At 45.4% G+C, this 20,459-nt stretch overlaps 1 protein-coding gene across 1 annotated transcript in view; it reads right to left on the bottom strand.

Moving 5' to 3' along the window:
- Nucleotides 1-18,948, bottom strand: part of slc17a9b (solute carrier family 17 member 9b) — a 42,239-nt gene extending 23,291 nt beyond the window's left edge. The window contains exons 1-3 of the mRNA XM_070896146.1: nt 18,609-18,948; nt 8,294-8,491; nt 3,011-3,150 (exon numbers count right to left, since the gene is read on the bottom strand). Of these exons, the coding sequence (XP_070752247.1) occupies nt 3,011-3,150; nt 8,294-8,491; nt 18,609-18,730 (460 nt within the window). The 5' untranslated portion in view covers nt 18,731-18,948. The remainder of the gene's footprint in view (nt 1-3,010; nt 3,151-8,293; nt 8,492-18,608) is intronic.
- Between the last annotated feature and the right edge of the window lie 1,511 nt (nt 18,949-20,459).

Here is a 20,459-nt window from a genome sequence, read left to right as displayed (position 1 = left end):
CTAGCAATGCGTGAAGTTCAAGACACCGTCTTTGACCTGGAGCTCTGGATTAATGTATGTGTAGATTTTTTGTGCTGAGACCAGATAAAAAGCAGATCTTCCTTTTAGTAGATAAACAAGTTGCAAGATATGTTTAATAAAGACTATGGAACAACACATACACAGACTACATTCTCACATTCCTATGGATTACTTGAAAACTATCAATGCATTACAGGAAATACAGTTGCTTCAACACAATACTCAATGTTACACATAGGCAGGAAAAATAGACAACATGAATGATGTTCACATAGCTTAGAACAAAGTTGAAAGAGACCTGGGAGTCTTAGTAGACCTGACGCTAAATATGCCCAACCATCTGCAAAGCAGCAATCAACAAAACTAATAAGATGTTGAACTATATAGCTAAAACATTGGAATATAAGTCAGAGGAGGTAGTAATCAAACAGTACCATTGCTTTAGTCAGACAAAACCTTGAATACTGTGTCCTGTTCTGTTGGTCAAGAAACAATGAAGACGTATGAAGATGTGCTGGAGATGGTGCAGAGAAGAGCCACAAGGTTGATGCCAAGTGTAAGAGATCTGAGCTATGAGGAAAGACTGGATAGGCTTGGGCTTTTCAGCTTAGATAGGAGATATCAGAAGGGTGATCTTGTAGAGGTATACAAGATGCTTTAAAGGTTTTGAAACAGTTAACCTAGTATATTACTTTAAACTGTGGGAGTAGAACGAGGGGGCACAACTTTAAACTAGTAAAAGGTTATTTTACTGATATCAGGAAATTCCTCTTCACACAAAGAGTAATCAACATGTGGAGTAAAACCCAGATAGAGTAATGGAAGCATTTAGTGGAATCATTTACGAAACAATTGGATGCTACAATGGGGGAGGATCTCTGGATAGATGAATTAGGATGGGCCACATTGCCTTCCTTGTTTGTAATTATTTTGTGAACACGTACATGAATTTACTGACATGAAAGTCACAGTCTCAAGCAAGTCAGCAGCATAATTCTAAAATGCACATCTTAAACGCTCAACATGGTCAGTCAGGCATGGATTTGAACTCCTGGGCAGGAACTTGGCCCAGCGAGCAGTGGCCCCTCCAGAAGCAGCAATGGGGAGGTTCAACTGATTTTAACGGCCAGGCTTCATTGACACGCGCCAGCCGACTTCCTGACCAAAGTAGTCAGCAGCAAGTTCAACTGCCCCCGGTTCGAAGGTAAGTGGCCAGGTGCGCCTTGGGACATTTTACGATTTTAAAGGCACTATACAAACTCCAATTGTTGTTGTTGAGTCATAATTTACCTTCTCGGGCCTCTTCTGGCCCGGGATCCACTTCCCGAGAGGTTTGGCCTGGCAGGGAAACCACCACAGCTTTCCTGGTCAGGCATCACGTTAAGATTCCAGTCAGGCTCCGATGACCTCATCGGAGGCAAATCTGCTTTTTTAAACAAGGACCCCACAGACTTCGGTAGATGTCCTTGGCGCTTAAAATTGCAGTCGGCACGATTGGGGCGGAAGGCCAGCAATTAAGTCTCCATTTTAACTGCCCTTCTACCCGGTTTCTGCTGGCCCGGGGGGGGGGGGGGGGGGGGAGTGGGAGTAGGCAGTTAAAATCCCCTTTTATGGAATGCCAGAGAATTTGAAAAGATATTCCTGATACATAAAATTATTTGGTTAACAGATGTTCTGCTAATACTGGTCCCTCCAAAATATAAGTTGGTATTCTTTGGCCATCAAAATATTTGCAGAAATTAAAAACAAAACTGCAAGTTACCTGCTTTCATTGTAAAATTATTAAAGTCCAGCCAATGCTTTTTGGCACAAACAATCTACTATTTATTATTATATCTCCATCAAGACCTTGCCACAGATCTCTCATCTTACTGCAGCCATATTAATGTACATTTCACTTCACAAGATACTACAGCAAGAACACTGCTTCAAACTGCTTAAGTATGGCTTGCCAACAACATTAAACAGTCAAATAAAAAGAATCCCCACCAACATACCTTTGCATTTTATTATTCTACATGTTTTTGAAAATGTAATTTAAATGGTGTGTATTGAATAGATCATTAAAGATCTACTAAGCCAGACCATTAAGAGAACTTAAAATGATCACTGAAGATCTCTGTGTTAATGATGCACCAACAATACCTTGGGAAAAGGCAAATTCAGAACCGATGTTAGGAAGTGCTTTTTCACACCGTGTGGTGATTACCTAGAATAGTATGTTGTTGGGCTAATGAAGGCAAAAGATCTGCGACTGTTCAAGGGGCAGCATGATGTTGTATTGGGGATTCAGTTATTCCTATTACACCAACTTCCTCATTTCTAATTATTTTTTTGATTGCTGATTCTCTGTACATTGCTGTACAGGCAACTTAATATGTTTTTATTTTTCATTACTCCTGCTTTATTTTTTAAGCTTGCTTTATTATTATTTCCTATACCCTTTTCTGTACCCTAACTATGTTATTTTTCATTTTGTACTCTGACCTCTGCCCTCATCCCTTTTTCTCCTTTAAGTTACTATTATATCCACCCAAAACCCGTGCCCCTTTACTTGTTTAATCCATCCCACTGGGACCTTGCCTCCAGCCCAATTCAGCCAGAAACAGCCCATCCCAGGGTGCAGCTACTTCCTGCCTGAGCAATGGCGCCAGTGTCCCGTGAACTGGACCGCCACCACTCTGATATCCCTCGTTGTTTTGAATCCTATCTTTGGGCCTCTTTTTTTTTTCCCCACAGGTTGGTGGGAAAAACACTGGATTTTGGGGGCTTTTTGATGAAAAAGGCAGCAACTGTCTGGCAAGCTAACACTTTTAATTAACAGTGACATCATATGCAAATTCCTGGCTAGGAGTCACCCAGTCCGGCTGCATGGAAAATAGCAATGCAAAGTATTAGAGAAAATCCAGCATTCATCCACTCTGAAATGGTCTAAAACATAATGTAAAGAGAAAATCTCTAGTCCCTTTCCCTCATTGTTGCTACTCACCCTGTAACAGGCCCATTAGGAATCTGGATATGGTTAAAACAACCAGTGGTGCAGAGCTGCAGTATGCAATAAGTGGAGTTAGGGTGATTACTGATCCCCATGCAGCAGTTGAAAGCAGAAGTATTTTATCACCACCCAATCTGTTAACAAAAATGGAAAGTTTGTCAGTGATCCTCAATGAAAAAATATAGTATTTTCACTGAGAAAGCATGAATACAAATTGCAACACAGAGGGTATCGTTATTATGTAATAAATTATGAAATACATTAGAACAATAACTACAATTTAGAAACACTTCTATAGCATCCGGAGGTATTAAAAGGTACTATATAAATACAAGTTCTTTCTTTTTACAAATATGGAAAAAATTGTATAAATTGAATTAAAAGCAGAAAATGGTACAAAAACAGCAGGTTTGTTAGCATCAGTAAAGAGAAAAGGCAGGGAAACATTTCAGAACACTTTTTTAAAAAAAAACTGCACTAGTCCTAAACTCCAAGAAGGCCTGATGCTATGTGGCCAATAATAGAATGGTCCGTTCTTTGATTCTAGACACTTCGGTGCAGTACTGAGAGGGTGCCTTTCAATGAGATGTTAAACTGAAGCCCTGTCTGCCCGCTCTGGAGGACATTATTCAATCAAAGAGTAGAGAAGTTCATCCAGTGTCCTGGCCAATATTTATCCCTCAACCAACATTAAAACAGATATTGGTCATTTATCACACTGCTGTTTGTGGCACCTTACTGTGTTGCCACATTTACCTACATTACAACAGTGGCTATATTTCAAAAAGTTATTCATTAGCTGTAGAGCACTTCGATATGTCCTGAGGTCATAAAAGATACTATAAAATGCAAATTCTTTAACAGTCAGAGTTCAGTAAAATTGCAAAACAAAATCACCCAAACAAATGAACCTTAAAGTACTAAAAACTTAACAAGATGTAGAGGGTGGTGAAAGACCAGTGGTGAAATTTTGCTGCTGATTGATAAAAATATATTTTTACAGTTCAGAGATAGTTAATACTACATGCCCATATAAAAAGGCAGCATAATAATTAGAAAACAATGGCCCTGAATTCGCGCTCCCCACGGGCAGGTACAAGGTGTGCATGCGCCCATGGGGTCCCCACAAGATCCGTGTTTAGGTATGCAAAGTGCATGAGCCTAAATCCGGAACTTGCGATCTTTCAAGAATTACAGGTGTGGTGTCGGAGGACTGGAGGACTGCTAACGTGGTACCTTTGTTTGAAAATGGAGAAAGAGATAGACCGGGTTATTACAGGCCAGTCAGACTAACCTCGGTGGTCGGAAAATTATTGGAAAACATTCTGAGGGTCAAGATAGATCTTCATTTATAAAGACACAGATTAATCAAAGACAGTCAGCATGGATTTGTTATGGGAAGGTCGTTTCTGACTAACTTGATTGAATTTTTTGAGGAGGTAAGAAGAAGGGTCAATGAGGGTAGTGCGTTTGATGTAGTGTATATGGATTTTAGCAAGGCTTTTGATAAGGCACATGGCAGACTGGTCACGAAAGTAAAAGCCCATGGGATCCAGGGCAAAGTGGCAAGTTGGATCCAAAATTGGCTCAGAGGCAGGAAGCAAAGGGTAATGGTTGATGGGTATTTTTGTCACTGGAAGGCTGTTTCTAGTGGGGTTTCGCAGGGCTCAGTACTAGGTCCCTTGCTTTTTGTGGCATGTATCAATGATTTAGACTTGAATGTTGAGGGTATGATTAAAAAGTTTGCAGATGATACTAAAATCAGCTGTGTGGTTGATAATGAAGAAGAAAGCTGTGGACTGCAGGAAGATATCAATGAGCTAGTCTGGTGGGCAGAACAGTGCCAAATGGAATTCAATCCGGAGAAGTGTGAGGTAATACATTTGGGGAGGGCTAACAAGGCAAGGGAATACACATTAAATGGTAGGACACTGAAAAGTGTAGAGGGACAAAGGGACCTTGGCGTGCATGTCCATAGATCCCTGAAGGTAGCAGGCCAGGTAGATAACGTGGTTAAGAAGACATACGGGATACTTGCCTTTCTTAGCCAAGGCTTAGAATACAAGAGCAGGGGCTTGAACTGTATAAAACACTAGTTAGGCCACAGCCAGAGTACCGCAAGCAGTTCTGGTCACCATATTACAGGAAAGATGCGATTGCACTAGAGAGGGTACGGAGATTTATGAGGATATTGCCTGGACTGGAGAATTTTAGCTATGAGGAAAGATTGGATAGGCTGGGTTTGTTTACTTTGGAACAGAGGAGGCTGAGGGGAGATCTTATTTAGGTTTATAAAATTATGAGGGGCCTAGATAGAGTTGATAGGAAGGACCCGTTTCCCTTAGCAGAGGGATCAACAACCAGGGGTGGGGGGGGGGGGGCATAGATTTTAAGTAATTGGTAGGAGATTTAAAGGGGATTTGAGGGGAAATTTCTTCACCCAGAATCTGGAACTCACTGCCTGAAATAGTGGTAGAGGCAGAAACCCTACCACATTTAAAGGGTACTTGGATGTGCACTTGAAGTGACGTAACCTACAGGGCTGCGGACCAAGAGCTGGAAAGTGGAATTAGGCTGGATAGCTCTTTGTTGGCTGGCGCAGACACGATGAGCCGAAATGGCCTTCTTCCATGCTGTAAATTTCTCTGATTCTATGAATTCTCTTGAAAGATCCACCACATTCGAAAGTAAAGGGCCTCCGCAGATGAAGAGTTTGGCTATTTCCCCAACGCCTGCCCAGCAAATGTTCTTCAAATACTTACAACTGATCAACGCAAGACTTTTAAAATGCAAAAAAATATATTTTTAAAAATAATTTAAACATTTAAAATTCTGTTAAATAAGATAAGTTTATTTTTAGACCCTTTAAAATATGTAAATTTAATTTTCAAAAAAGGCCTTCGCGTAGAGGCCCAAGACCACAAGTCTCCGAACCTCCGGGACCAACAGGTACTTTCACAGAAATGTTTGCAGTCAGAGGCATCCACCTGCGGGAAGCTTCCAGATGCAAATTCTGGACCATTGTACTGGTGACTGGGAGCTACATATTCTGCATTGATGGGAAGTTTGCAACATAAGATCACTACTCTATATTTAGATCCTGGTCAAGTAGTCAGCAAAGTTCTTAAAATGCAATGTTTCACCATTACATTCAGAAGCAAATAATCAAAAACGTATTTTTAAATTATTCACCTGGGCACTTTTAGTCTTACAACCATGAGCATTTGTATAGATGCAATGGGTAACTTTAAACATGTAGGAACATGGGGCCCAAGTTTCCACAAGAAAAAAAACGGGCGCCCCTCCGAGCTGGGCGCCCGTTTTTCGCGCCTAAAACGGCGCCTAAAAAAATCCTCGATATTCTCCACCTACTTACAGGTCCTCTGGCACTCGGCGCAGCCGGCACGAGCTGTGGGGGTGGCGGAGCCAGGTCCCGGCGCTGAAAACAGTGCTGGGACCTCTGCACATGCGCGCTACAGTCGGCACGCAAGTGCAGTAGCTCCAGGCACCGAACTGTGTGGGAGGGGCCCGAAGCACGCAGCCCCTAGCCCTGGCCCAATGGCCTCACTGGGGCTGCGTGAATGAGGCTCCTCCCACGGCCAGCTCCTGCTCCCCGCCCGACCAGACACTCGCTCTCCCCCCCCGCCGACCCACTCCCCCCCCGACCCGCGACCCGCTCCCCGCCCCCCCGCCCCGACACCCGCGACCCGCTCCCCCCTGCCCCGACCGAGACCCGCTTCCCCCCCCCCCCCGCCCCGACACCCGCTCTCCCCCCCCCCCCCCTGCCCCGACACCCGAGACCCGCTCCCCCCTGCCCCGACCGAGACCTGAGACCCGCTCTCCCCCCACCGCCCCGACACCCGCTCCCCGCCCCGACCCGAGGCCCGCTCCCCCCCGACCCGACACCCGCTCCCCCACCCCCCCCTGACCCGACACCCGCTCCTGTTCCCCGACCCCCCCCTCTCTTCCATCCCTCCCTTCGCTCCCCTCCCTTCCTCCCCTCTCTCCCCCCCCCCCTCTCTCCCCTCTCTCCCCTCCCTCCCCTGCTCAGCGGCACGCACAACTGCAGAATTCTCCCTGGCTGAAGCACTTTCACACAGGTAGGAAGATGGTTTATTTAATCTTTTCTTGGCTTATAAATGTTTATTCAGGTTATAATATTTGTAGAAGTATACATAAGGATTTATTGTAGAATTTAATGAGTTCCCTTCCCCCCCCCCCCCCCCCCACCTCGTTCTGGACGCCTAATTTGTAACCTGCGCCTGATTTTTTAATGTGTAGAACAGGTTTTTTCAGCTCTACAAAAATCTTCACTGGCGCCATTCTACTTTAGTTTGGAGTACATTTTCACTGTGGAAACTTTGAAATCAGGCGTCAGTGGCCGGACATGCCCCCTTTTGAAGAAAAAATTCTGTTCTAAACTAGAACTGTTCTACCTGACTAGAACTGCAGAAAAAAAAATGTGGAGAATTGCGATTTCTAAAATAGTCTGTTCTCCACCAGTTGCTCCTAAAAATCAGACGCGAATCATGTGGAAACTTGGGCCCAAAGTCACTGAAATAGCAACATGCTCTACAGACAAGAATGAGCTGGCAGTTATGAATAATACACTGTACATACACACACATATATATATATATATACATACATACATACAATGTAATGCATGATAAAGCTGTAATTATATGGTCAATAAATACATGTCAGAAAGTTAGATATACACATATAAAACCAAGTAACCACTTTCTGACATGTATTTATTGACCATTTAATTACAACTTCATTATGCGCTCTCTTCATTACAACTCATCCTAGTGGATGATGTGACAACTATTAACATACCTATAAATGCCATTTTTCTACATATACCCCTAGTTTTTTAACAAAGGAGTATAAAGGAAAATGCATCTGAAAAATCAAGTTAAAAAGTACAGAAATCAAATGAATAATATACAGAGGAATTCCTATGATAGTACAGAACCAGAAAAGGCTATTTGACTGGTAAAACTTGCCCCTCTCACAGGCCAAGTTATTGTTACTTGCACCTACAAAGGAAAGTCTGTTAATCAATGGACTCTGAGGTTAGGTCAGCCATTCAAGATTGTCCCATAGCCCAGGACCAAACACAAAGTGATCAGAAGCAGAATGAAGTGTTTATCTTTTGATTATGGTACATGTAGCATGCTGTTATATAGCACCTTTTAAATATGATGGAGTTATTACATGTAACTACTCAAATATAAAGTTTTCAAGATTAACACAAGATCTCCTGCTCACCTGTCACTGATGTAGCCACCTAAGATTTGTGTCAAGCAGTATCCCCAAAAGAAACTTCCAAGTACAATGCCAGACTGCTTCTTGTCCCACTCAAATTGTTCTGCCATGGCAGCTACACATATAGGCAGAGTCACTCTGGCACAGTACAGCAGGCATGTGCCCATGAACAAAAAGGCAATCCATGACTTGGCTTCTAACCTGTTGGAATGAAGAAATACAAAAGGATTTCACCACTTTGGAGACACCATGAAAATATTGCTGTGGGCACAATAATGCAAGCTGTAATGTTGACTGTTTTCAAAGAACATGAGCATGGGCAGTTAGCATACTTCAAAGTAAATGTTTTATTGTCTGTACACTGAAAATAGAACCAGTGTTGTGTATATATCACTGTGCAGTGGCAAAGGCAGAGACATCCTATAGGTGGAGCTTTCCATTCTCTTCTCTGCCAACCACACTCTTCCCATTTTATCTGCTCCGTCCTTACTCTCCACAGTGAAATGGAACCATTCAGCAACGCTTTCTCACATGTGCACCAACACAATGAATTCAGCAGGTTCTTCGACTATGAACAGCATCACAGCCAAGCCTAATTCTGTTCTCACCAAATGTCCACAAACATTTATTTTCCTGAAGAAGTCATGAATGGCAATCAAGAGCAAGAGCCCAGGCTATATATCCTTTCCTGGCCCAGGGCATGGATGCTCAAATGCTGTCCAACTGAAATCAGATAACCATTCAACACAGGTCAGGAATCGAACTGAGGACCTTCTGGTCTATAGAGCTAATAGTAATTCCTTTATCCATTCGGCCTCGAGGGAGATGGCAATGCAGTTTCTACATATTTAATCTTTTGTGCACAGAAATTCACAGGATAAATATGCACTGGGGTTCTGAACTATATAGAAACATTAAAAAAAACTAACTACAAAATAATTTTTCAAAAGATAAAATACTAGATGGTAACGCCATTGTACATTCTAATCCTGGAGTACTGATTTAAATTTGGGGTCAGTACAAGTGGCACAATGCATTGATGCTCCAACATCTTGTGTTAGATTGTTGATTTGCACTGCCCTACACTGTGAACTCCCAATCTGAGCCAGGGCACATAGAGGAGATGTGGCACTGTAACAGGACTTAAATAGGTCAAATGCAAAACAAAAAATAGCTGCGGACTGGAAGTTTCACTCTCTAGTACCAATTACTGCCAAACAAAACACTAGAGACTCGAACTTGGTTAAAGCCAAGGCCCGCCCATTTCTCAGCAGTCCCCATGGCGGAACGTACCTTTTTGCCGCCCGCTGCCGCTGGGGCCAGTCAGGAACGAGTTTTATTGTGGTCGTGTCGGCGGCAGCGGGAGTCGGCGGGCGGGAGCGAGCGGGAGCGAGCGTGAGCGGGCGGCGGCAGCAGTTGGCGCTGGATGCAGGCCTCTCGACTTGGCAAACATCGGAGGCCGTGCACCACGCTTGTGCGAGGCTTGTTTTTTTTTTGCAGTTTTCTCTGAGCGATGACATCACTTTTGTCGCGATTGGGGCTGATGGCATAACTACGCATGCTCGTAAAAGCTGTGCACTCACTTGCACCCGCCAGTTGGAGAGGGGTCAGTTTTGGAGAGAGAGGTACAAATTCATGATCAGCCATCCATCAAGGAAAGCAATGAGTGCAAAAAAAGCTTCCAAGAAATCTGATGGAGCCAAGCCCAGAGCTCCCTAGTATAATGATTACGAGCTGGAGGAGCTTGTATCCGAGGTGGAGTGCCGGTATAAAGACCTCACACGGGATGGTCATGGCAAGCCCCCACCACCCCAATATAAACACATTTGGAGGGAGTTTGGTGAGGCTGTGTCCTCAGTGGGCAACGTTTTGCAGGATGGAGACCAGTGTAGGAAACGTTGGAATGATGTGGTGGCATCAGCAAGATGAGTAAACATTTATTGGACCACTCCTGTGCAACTCCAAAAGGTTCTGTGCCAGTTGTGTGTGAGTGAGTGAGTGAGTGAGTGAGTGAGTGAGTGAGTGTGTGTGTGTGTGTGTGCTGCATGAGCAAAACGGGCAAAGGCTGCATCGTTTCTTTCTGCAGAAGAAAAGAACATCCCAGGCATCAAGCCTGATTGCCACGGGAGGGGGTCCAGCAGATGTCATCGAGTTGAGCAGCCTAGAGGAGCGTGCCTTGGCATTGGTGGGTGATCACCACCGTGATGCAGATCCTGTGCTAGAGCATGGTAAGCTTATACTAAACTCCGGTCTGCGTCACGCTCGTGTCATGAAAGGTCATGCAATGTTAAGTCAAATGCCTTTTAACACACAGTGTGTTGGCCATTAATGGTGTGTTCATGTAGCAGTGGAACTCCTTGAAGTAAGAATGTGAAATGTTACGGCTCACATTTCAGCTTGAGCAACGCCCAGCCCCTAGCTATACACTGAAATGTTGTCCTCTACTTGCAGATGTTGATTCGGACAGCACCGAGCAATGCACCCCATCCACCACTGGCACACAAAGGCAGTGTGTGTCACCAATGTCTCCCAGCCCAACACACCAGCTCCTTCCACCACCGCCACCCCTCCCTGATCACCCATATCCACCACACCCACCTCCGCCACCCAGAGTCACGAAGACCAGGAGGGAGAAATGCCAGTCTTTGAATCACTTGAGGTCGAGGAGGTTGAAGAGGAGGACTCCAGCCTCCTGACATGTGCGTCGCCTGTCCAGCCAACATCGGTGTCAGGGTCAGACTTCTTAGGATTCGAGTTTGATGAAGTAGGAACAAGTGCTGGGAGGCGCAGAGGCAGTGCTGGAAAATCCACCAAACCGCAATGATGATGCAACAATCCGATGTGGATGGAGGATGGCTCGCAGCTATTCAAGAACTAGGTCGAGATGTGCTGCAGACCATGGCTGGGATAGCTGCCAGCATCGCCACCTTTGCTCAGGAGCATATTGCCAGCATGGACCGGCTCATTAGTGCGGTGGAGCGCAACACCGACTCTGTTGAGGCGATGAGGCAATCGACGGCTTCTGGCTATGTCATGCAACCCCCCCGAGCCCACACCATCGAGGCCAACAGATCCTGAGGAGCCGGCGTCTTCAATCACACCCCGTACCTTCTCTCCAAGATGAACACATCAGCAGTGCTCCAGCTGCCCTCCTGCATAACGTGATGGAGCAGAAGCGGTGAGGGGCAGGGGTGCAGCTCGCCGTGGTGAAGGCGGACCCATGAAGAGGACATCGAGGGCGGGGTGGGGAAGAGAAGAGAGATGGTGGTAGTGGGCAGAGGGTTGGGTGTTGGGGGTGGATATGTTCTTTACTCCTCATTAAGTTGTGGCTGTTGTTTCACATGGGTTGTTGTCAATGTCACTTGCCTGGTCTCGGAACAACTGTACATATGTTGGATTCAATTGTTCTGTCACTTTGGCATGCTGCATTATTCAATACAGTCACATTGTTCACCCACTCTTGGTCAGTCTCTCATTTTTACATTATCTGGGGTGTGTTCTGAGAAAAGGACAAATCTCCTTCCGGTGTACTGCTGTATGAGGAATCTCTTGCCCTCCACATATGATGTGACTGTTTAATGGGTCCTGTCATCAGGCGATTGCGATACGACAATAAGGGTCACCAATGCAGGAAGGCTTCCATTCAATGAGGGACAGTTGCACTACTTGCAGGGCACACGTTAAGGCTTGGACTTCAGTCCACTTTTTCTTAGGTCCACAATCGCGGAGTCCCACCCCCGATGTATGTTCCTCAGTGACCTTGCAGTCCATTATATATTTTTTTCTGTCTTCTTTATTTGAGGTGATGCTGTTCTCACTATCACATGCTGCGACCTGCCACAGCATTACATGTTCTCATTTTCGCCTATTTACTCTGACAGAAGCTCATACCATGCTCGTACTCACATTCTGCCAATAACTCTGTTCTGCCTGCAATGGTCTAAAAACTCTTGTAGGGCATCTCCATTGAGCCTTTACCATCCTTTGGAACTCATTGCCGCTTCCTCCACCACAGCTTCCCTTCCCACAGAGTGCTTTTCATTTACATGTCTGAACTCATTCTGTGCAGGTTAAGGTCGATCAGATAACTAATTCTGAGCCTGTGATAATGGTGCAACATCTGGGCACTCCCCGGGATGTGCAGCGCTCCAGCACCCTGAGCGATTCTCCCTGCCACCCGATTCACAGCCAGCTCACACCAGCTTTTTGCCAGTGGTCCTTCTGGCGGGCGGGAGCACAATCTTAGAGGATTGTGCACGAGGAAAATCCCTGTTTTTGAGGCTCCGAGATGGACGGGCGGCGGGAAGTTGCGCCGGCGATACTTCACCGAGGAATCTCCCGCCGGGCAGGACTTGGGCAGCAGATGGGCGGTACCTGAGGAATCTGTGAAAAAAGATTTTTGCGAGCAGAACCTCGGCGGCTGTGGGCGGAACTCTGATCAATTTCGGGCCCTGTTTACAGAGAGAGACCAGTTTCCAATTTTTAGACACAAATAACTGTACTTAAAAAAAATGGCAAATTCATGATTGATGGCCCTTAGTGCACAGCAAAGGTATTAAAACATTTCAGGGATATGGGGAAAGAGCAGGAGAATGCAACTAACTGGATTGCTCTTCGAACGAGCCGACATAGACTCAATGGGACGAATGGGCTGTACTATTTTAGGATTTTATAACAGCTTGAATGAGAAAGTTAGTAAAATGCATAGAGCGTTTCCCAAATAGAAATCGAGCTTTGTTGGTGCGTAGTGAAGTTTACACTACATTAAAAGAGCACAAGAGTAAGGGGCCGAAATTGCCCCGTGCTGGGTTTGGGTTGCACAGTTCGAATTAAAAGAAAATTTAGCACCCGGCAAGACGGGTCGCTAAATGTTCCTGAATTGGACTTGTAGAGCCAAAATCTGTTGTGTGCCAGTAACAGGGCATTCGCAGGCGCTAGCAGGCTGATGACATCAGCGTAACACGGACATGCCGCATCACGGTGACATGTCATAATGTCCCGCCCCTTCTTTTAAAGGGGAGGGCTGCTGTGAACTCTGCAGCCGCTTTAGTGGTGCCTACTGGGCCACCAGGGTGTCGATTGGGCCAGCAGCCAGGCGCCCAAGAGGGGATGCCGGGTTGCATGTTAGCAGTTTGGCCGCATCAACGGACGCCATTGTGGCTGCAGCGCTACCACCTCCCCTTTAAGGGTGGCCGGGTGCTCCAGCCACCACAGTTTCTCGCCCTGCGAAGCTGTTGGTTGCATCACCCCACGCCGACCTCGCATCCGGAGGGGCAACCTAGTGCACAACTTCACACTCTTACGTTGATTTTAATGCCAAGACTCTTGGCAAAGTACTGGTGTAGCGAAGCTTGTGGAGGAGCAGGGTAACTTGTCTGCAACCTCTGGATTTCCACGTTTAACTGCGCAATCTCCGGAAGTTGCTGTCCGATTTACTCCATAATAAAGGTGAACACGGTTCGCCTCACCTTTATATACAATGCAAAATCTGGGCCCTTATATCAGTATGCATTTCCTGACATTTCTTTCCAATATCAATTTTAACATTTATATTGTCATATTGTAACTACTCCCTCCTGTCAGTGGAGATACAATAGCATAAATATGGACACAGCAATTGCGAATGGAAACATAAAAATAAGGGCAGAAGATTAATTTAAAATGGGAACTGAATTATGCCTTGTCCAATTATTCCCCCCCACCCCACCCTCTTAACCCTGCTTCACCTGAAAATTAAACTTAGCGGGAAATTTTAACTCTTCTGATGGGTGGGCGAAGACCAGGGAAGCAGTTGAAATGGAACTGGTGTGTGAGTTCAATATCGCTGGTTTTCGCAGCTGAGGGGGCTCCCGCCGGACTCCGGCAGGAGCCTCATTGATAAATGCAAATCGGGGTCCCATGATGTACATGGGACCGTGATGGAACTTTAACTTGCTCCTGAGTGGGACAGCCGCCATGTCATGTGAACCTGCCAGGAACCCAGTGAGGCCATTGAAGGCAAGTTAAAACTTTCCTTAGTACAACCTCCTCCTCCAAGCCCCAAGATGAAAGTTCGAGCCTCTGCTGCCCAGGCTTCCCCCCCACCGCCACAACAACCCCCCATCCTCTCACACTTGGCCTGTTGCCGGCAGCCTTGTCCTGATACCAGTGGGCGACCTCTGGGCCAGCTGGTCTTTGTCCTCTCCCACCAGCCAGTATATTGACAATTCCGAATTTTCCAGCCGAGGATTTTCCGGAACGAGGCATGAATTTCCCAGGCACTGCTGTTAGCAGCAAGGGAGAACTTTGCCCTATAAATTTTTAGCCGCAGGAGTGCCCCACTTTCCTCTTTAAATTTCTTGCCGTTATGGACCCCTCGTTCCCAGAATTACCCCTGATGTCCCCTTTTATACATGGTTGCCCCTCTGAACTACAGGGAAATAATCACGTGGTATGATCAGTGCTGCTTATTACAACTTTAAAAAGGTTAGTCTTTCCCACAAACTCAACATCGTCACGCATAGTATTCTTAAAAGTGAACTTTTGTCACATTATGAAACTCCTCATCCCTACGTAAAGGGGCAGGTTTCATCCAATTGTTTGTTAAAGAAGTTTAGTCAAATATTCACAACCCATTGATGTTATTTGTGTTGAGTCAATCACCAAAACATCACTATTGTGCTTGCAGTGCACAGCTTAGTCTTCCTTTATGGAACAAAGACAGTGCAAATGGAGGCGGAGTTAGGCAAAAACAAATACGAGATGTTAACATGGATTTGACTATTTAAATATAGTATGTACATTTCATTTGTGTTACATACAGTTACATAGCACCTACAGTACAGAAACAGGCCATTTGGACCAACTGGTCTAGGTCATTGTTTGTCCCTCTTCATCTAACCCCATCAGCAAATCCTTCTGACCCTTTTCCCCTCGTGTTTATCCAGCTCCCCCTTAAATGCATCTATGCGATTCATCTCAACTCCTCTCTGTGGTAGTGAGTTCCACATTTTTACCATTCTTTGGGTAAAGAAGTTCTCCTGGATTTAATGGTGACTATTTTATATTTATAACCTCTAGTTTTGGACTCCCAACAAGTAGAAACATTTTCTCTACATCTACCCTATCAAACCCCTTTAGAATCTTAAAGATCGTTCTCAGGTCACTCTTCGGTCTTTACTTTTCTAAAGAAAAAAGAGCCCCAGCCTGTTCCTGATAAGTATATCCTCACAGTTCTGGTATCATCTTTGTGAATCTTTTTCACACCTTCTCCAATGACTCTATATACTTTTTATAATATAGCGACCAGAACTATTCACAGTACTTAAATGTGGTCTAAGATTCTATACATGTTTAACATAGCTTCTCTGCTTTTCAAACCCAGTGCTTGTTTGCTTTTATGGCATAGAAACATAAAAACATAGAAAATAGGTGCAGGAGTAGGCCATTCGGCCCTTCAAGCCTGCACCACCATTCAATAAGATCATGGCTGATCATTCACCTCAGTACCCATTTCCTGCTTTCTCTCCATACTCCTTGATCCCTTTAGCCGTAAGGGCCATATCTAACACCACACAAGTGCCAGGCAATGACGATCTAAAACAATCGAGAGTCCAACCATCGCCCCTTGACATTCAACGGCATTACTATCGCTGAATACTCCACCATCAACATCCTGGGGGTCACCATTGACCAGAAACTTAACTGGACCAGCCACATAAATACTGTGGCAACAAGAGCAGGTCAGAGGCTGGGTATTCTGCGGCGAGTGTCTCACCCCGTGACTCGCCAAAGCCTTTCCACCATCTACAAGTCAGGTGGCACAAGTCAGGAGTGTGATGGAATACTCTCCACTTGTCTGGATGAGTGTAGCTCCAACAACACTCAAGAAACTCAACACCATCCAGAACAAAGCAGCCTGCTTGATTGGCACCCCATCCACCACCTTAAACATTCACTCCATCCATCACCGACATACTGTGGCTGCAGTGTGTACCATCTACAAGATGCGCTGCAGCCGTCTTGGTTAATCCTTGCCACTGGACCAACACCTAGCTCCGTCAAGGCCGTGCGGTGGCTGGTGTGCAACGGCCACCACACATTAAAAAATCTACGCACAGGCATCTTCCACCCTTTAACATGTAGCTTAGGACCTGAAATATTAGGTGCTTCGTTGAAACACCTGTGAACTCATCCCTTTTTGGCATGGAAGCAAGTTATCCTTGATATGAGGGAGCGCCTATGATGATGTTGAAGATGATGCACTGCAGCAACTCACCAAGGATTGTTCGGCAGCACCTCCCAAACCCACAACCTCTACCACCTAGAAGGACAACACCAGCAGGTGCATGGGAACACCACCACTTCCACATTCCCCTCCAAGTCACACACCATCCTGACTTTGAACTATATCGTTGTTCCTTCATCGTCGGTGGATCAAAATCCCACAACTCCCTCCCCAACAGCACTGTGGGAGTACCTTCACCACACGGACTGCAGCGGTTCAAGAAGACGGCTCACCACCATCTTCTCAAGGGCAATTAGGGATAGGCAATAAAATGCTGGTTTTGCCAGTGACGCCCACATCCCATGAACAAACTTTTTTAAAAAAGTATTTCCCGCATTCTCTGCTCTCATTTGCTTCAAACATAATTGGCAGAGTTGCTGCCCTGTGGGGCTGCACTGGGAGCAGGCAAAGCAGGTTCTGTGGGACTCAAGTTAATGGCAGCAGAACCTGCTGGTCTACAACTATTTTAGTTGTGAACATTAAACAAGTGCCCCCTGATTAAAGGGGAGGTCACACTCCAAAAACCTTTCAAGTGCCCCCTTGTTTTTTTTGAGGGCACCAGAAAGACAAATTATACAAGTGCCCCCTGGGGCTAAAAGGCGGTTGGGTGGGGGCACTAAAACCGACAAACATAGACAAATTAAACTTTAAACATTAAGGATCAAATTAAAGTTTGGTTGCCGGGGGTGATGATGCACTCCAGTCCCTCCGGCACCCACCTCTCGCGGAAGGCCACGAGCGTACCAGTGGACACCGCGTGCTCCATTTCCAGTGACACCTTGGCTCGGATGTAACCGCAGAAGAGAGGCAGGCAGCTGGGCTGAACGACCCCCTCGACCGCCCGCTGCCTGGACCGGGTGATGGCCCCCTTGGCCATGCCCAGGAGCAGTCCTATGGCCTTATTAACCTCCGTCGCTACTAGTGATTTATGTATCTCTACACCTAGGTCCCTCTGCTCCATGACCCCATTTAGACTCTTACTGTGCGAGTAGTATGTGACCTCCTTATTCTTCCTACCAAAATGCATCACAGCACATTTGCCAATGACACATCCATTCTGCAAGTTTATTAATGTTTGTTAACTGTCTCTTATGTGGAACCATACAGGAGGGCGGGTATTACTATAGCCCTATAGACCATGAGCTTGGTGACAGTTTTGAGGGCCTGGTCTTCAAACACTCTTTTCCTCAGGCAACTGAAGGCTGTACTGGCGCACTGGAGACAATACCTGCTCTTGTTGATAGGAGGCTCCCAAGATAAGGGAAGTGGTCCACATTGTCCAGGGCCGCGCTGTGGATCTTGATGACTGAGGGATCTTGATGATCTTAAAGCTTCCCTGATAAAGTGCAACATCCCCATTGACACCTGGGATTCCCTGGCCAAAGACCGCCCTAAGTGGAGGAAGTGCATCCGGGAGGGCGCTGAGCCCCTTGAGTCTCGTCGCCAAGAGCATGCAGAAATCAAGCACAGGCAGCGGAAAGAGTGTTCGGCAAACGTGTCCCACCCACCCTTTCCCTCAACGACTATCTGTCCCACCTGTGACAGAGACTGTGGTTCTCGTATTCGACTATTCAGCCACCTAAAAACTCATGTTAAGAGTGGAAGCAAGTCTGCCTCGTTTCCGAGGGACTGCCTATGATGATGATGTGGAACCTTATCAAATGTCTTTTGGAAGTTCATATAAGTAACATCCATAGATACTCCCTTATGTACCACGTTAGTTACCTGTTCAAAAAACTCAACTAGGCTTGTTCGACATGACTTGCCCTTTACAAATCCAAGTTGGCTCTCTGCTCAGTCCACATTTGTCCAGGAGCTCAGCCACTCTGTCCCTAATAACAAATGTTAGTGACTTCCCCACAACAGGCGTTCGATTAATCGGCCTAGAATTTCCTAGTTTGTCTCTCCTGTCCTTCTTAAATAATGGTAGCTTCTTGTGATTTTGACTGATCCATCGATCAGCAAGTCAGATTGTGATTGCTATTTACCTGTCACCCATTGAGGAAATGGGAAAGAGTTATGAAAGTACGTCAGTAATAATCCCTCACTTACTTTGACCAATGTGTCCCATTGGAGTTAGACGTGATGGTTGTTAACACAGGTTGTGGTTCCCCAGAATGGTTGAAGCCCATGTCGGTATTCCTAACGCCATCACCCTGCACAGCAAAAGCCATCAATTGAACTTTCCGAGCAACACAGGCATCGCAATTTTTCGAAGAAAACTAATCAGCAGTCACCAGCCACGGAGTCACTTCTGCTTGGGGAAAACAAAATGCAAATTCAATCAACTTGGAGTAGATGTTTCAATCAACATTTCTCCTCTCAGCCCAAACCAAACTCGCCTCCTCCCCCGATCCGGATCTGATAGTAATACGTGTCACTTCACATCGAAGTCAATTTTAGAACTTCCGGATACAATTACATCAATTTCGGAACTTCCGGGTACCTCTAAGTCAATTTCGAGACTTCCGGGTAGTAATTGTACAGGAAGCCCAAGAGTCGGAGCGCTCTGTCAATCACGGCTTCTGCCCCTCGAAGCGCCGCCTGCAGCCCTAGCATTCATACAAAGAGCTGCCGGGCACCAGCCGATTCAACACTGTTCACTCATACGCTGCCTGATGTTACTTGGTTGTATCAGAGCAGTCGATACCTCTTTATCTTTGCCCACGAGAAACCACAAGGTCGCATATGCCGAGATTACGAATAAGCGTGTCACTTACTAATGGAACTCCCATGTCTGAAAGTATCTCCTCGCTGCCAGCACATGTATCCGCAGAACTCGTTACGTGATTCACTATGCAGTGACGTTTTTTTAATTTGAATGCAATATATGATTTTGTTATTGAATATAAATGTTTTTCCAATTTTCCTGAGGCGCGGGGGGGGGGGGGTCATGTCCTATGCAAATATTGACGCACTCCCGGGAACTCTTTGCAAATATTGATACAGTCCTAGGAGCAATGTCGTAATTTTCGAAAGACTGTGAACTATCCAAAGGAAAACAGTACAATCTTTGCAGAAGTTTATATACACCCGTCAATCACCCCTGGCATTGCACACAGGCAATCAAGACCAAGTGTAATCTTCAACTGAAGGTTACAGGGCAGGGTGCACAGATATAATTCCAACCTCATTTTAAATTCATACATTTCGTCCTTATTTTTATATAATAATTCGATTTATATCATTACTAGTTAAATAGCAAAACTTATTGCAATGTGGGAAGCAGAGAAGCAGAGTTGCTTGGAGTACAGGAGGATCTGGGAAATATAAACCTATGGCACCACCACTAGCAGCAGTATGTAGTTGCAGCATGACACGTTCAACATAAATGATTTCTATTATAAATATAAACATAGCAATTTGTCATGGAAAAAGTTGAGACAAAAACGTGACAATAGGAAATAAGATTTTGTAGACAGGGACTACACTTTTTTTTTAGTATTCTAGCTATATCAACAGAAATAAGTCAAATTCCCAAATCTGATGACTTTGTTGGTCCCCTGGGATCCTCTCATGAACCCATTAGGGTCCAGTAACTACCGTTTGAAAACGTTGATGTAAGTTTTGTAAATTTAAGCATTCAGGTGAAAGATTTGGTCACTTTAGAAAGGGTGGGGGAAAGTTACTTTAGGTAGATAGCTGTAATGTGGGAAAAAAATCCCAGCAAATATTAGGGATATCCTACCGAACCCCAGGCCAGCATAAGAAGGAGGACAAATTGTTCTACAAAGAGATAGGAAGGGTATATGCGGGAACAGGAAAGTTATTTTAATCAACCAAATATAAACCAGTAAAACCCAAGTGTTATCAGGCTAGACTTTCCATCAGTTTCGCCCCACTAATGCCTAGTTGCCGGCCATTTAACTGCTGAGATTTAGTCTAACGCCCATATTTCAATAA

Source organism: Pristiophorus japonicus, chromosome 12 (genome assembly GCF_044704955.1).
Source record: "Pristiophorus japonicus isolate sPriJap1 chromosome 12, sPriJap1.hap1, whole genome shotgun sequence".
NCBI classification, from domain to species: Eukaryota; Metazoa; Chordata; class Chondrichthyes; family Pristiophoridae; genus Pristiophorus; species Pristiophorus japonicus.
This window is presented reverse-complemented; position numbering and strand designations above follow the sequence as displayed.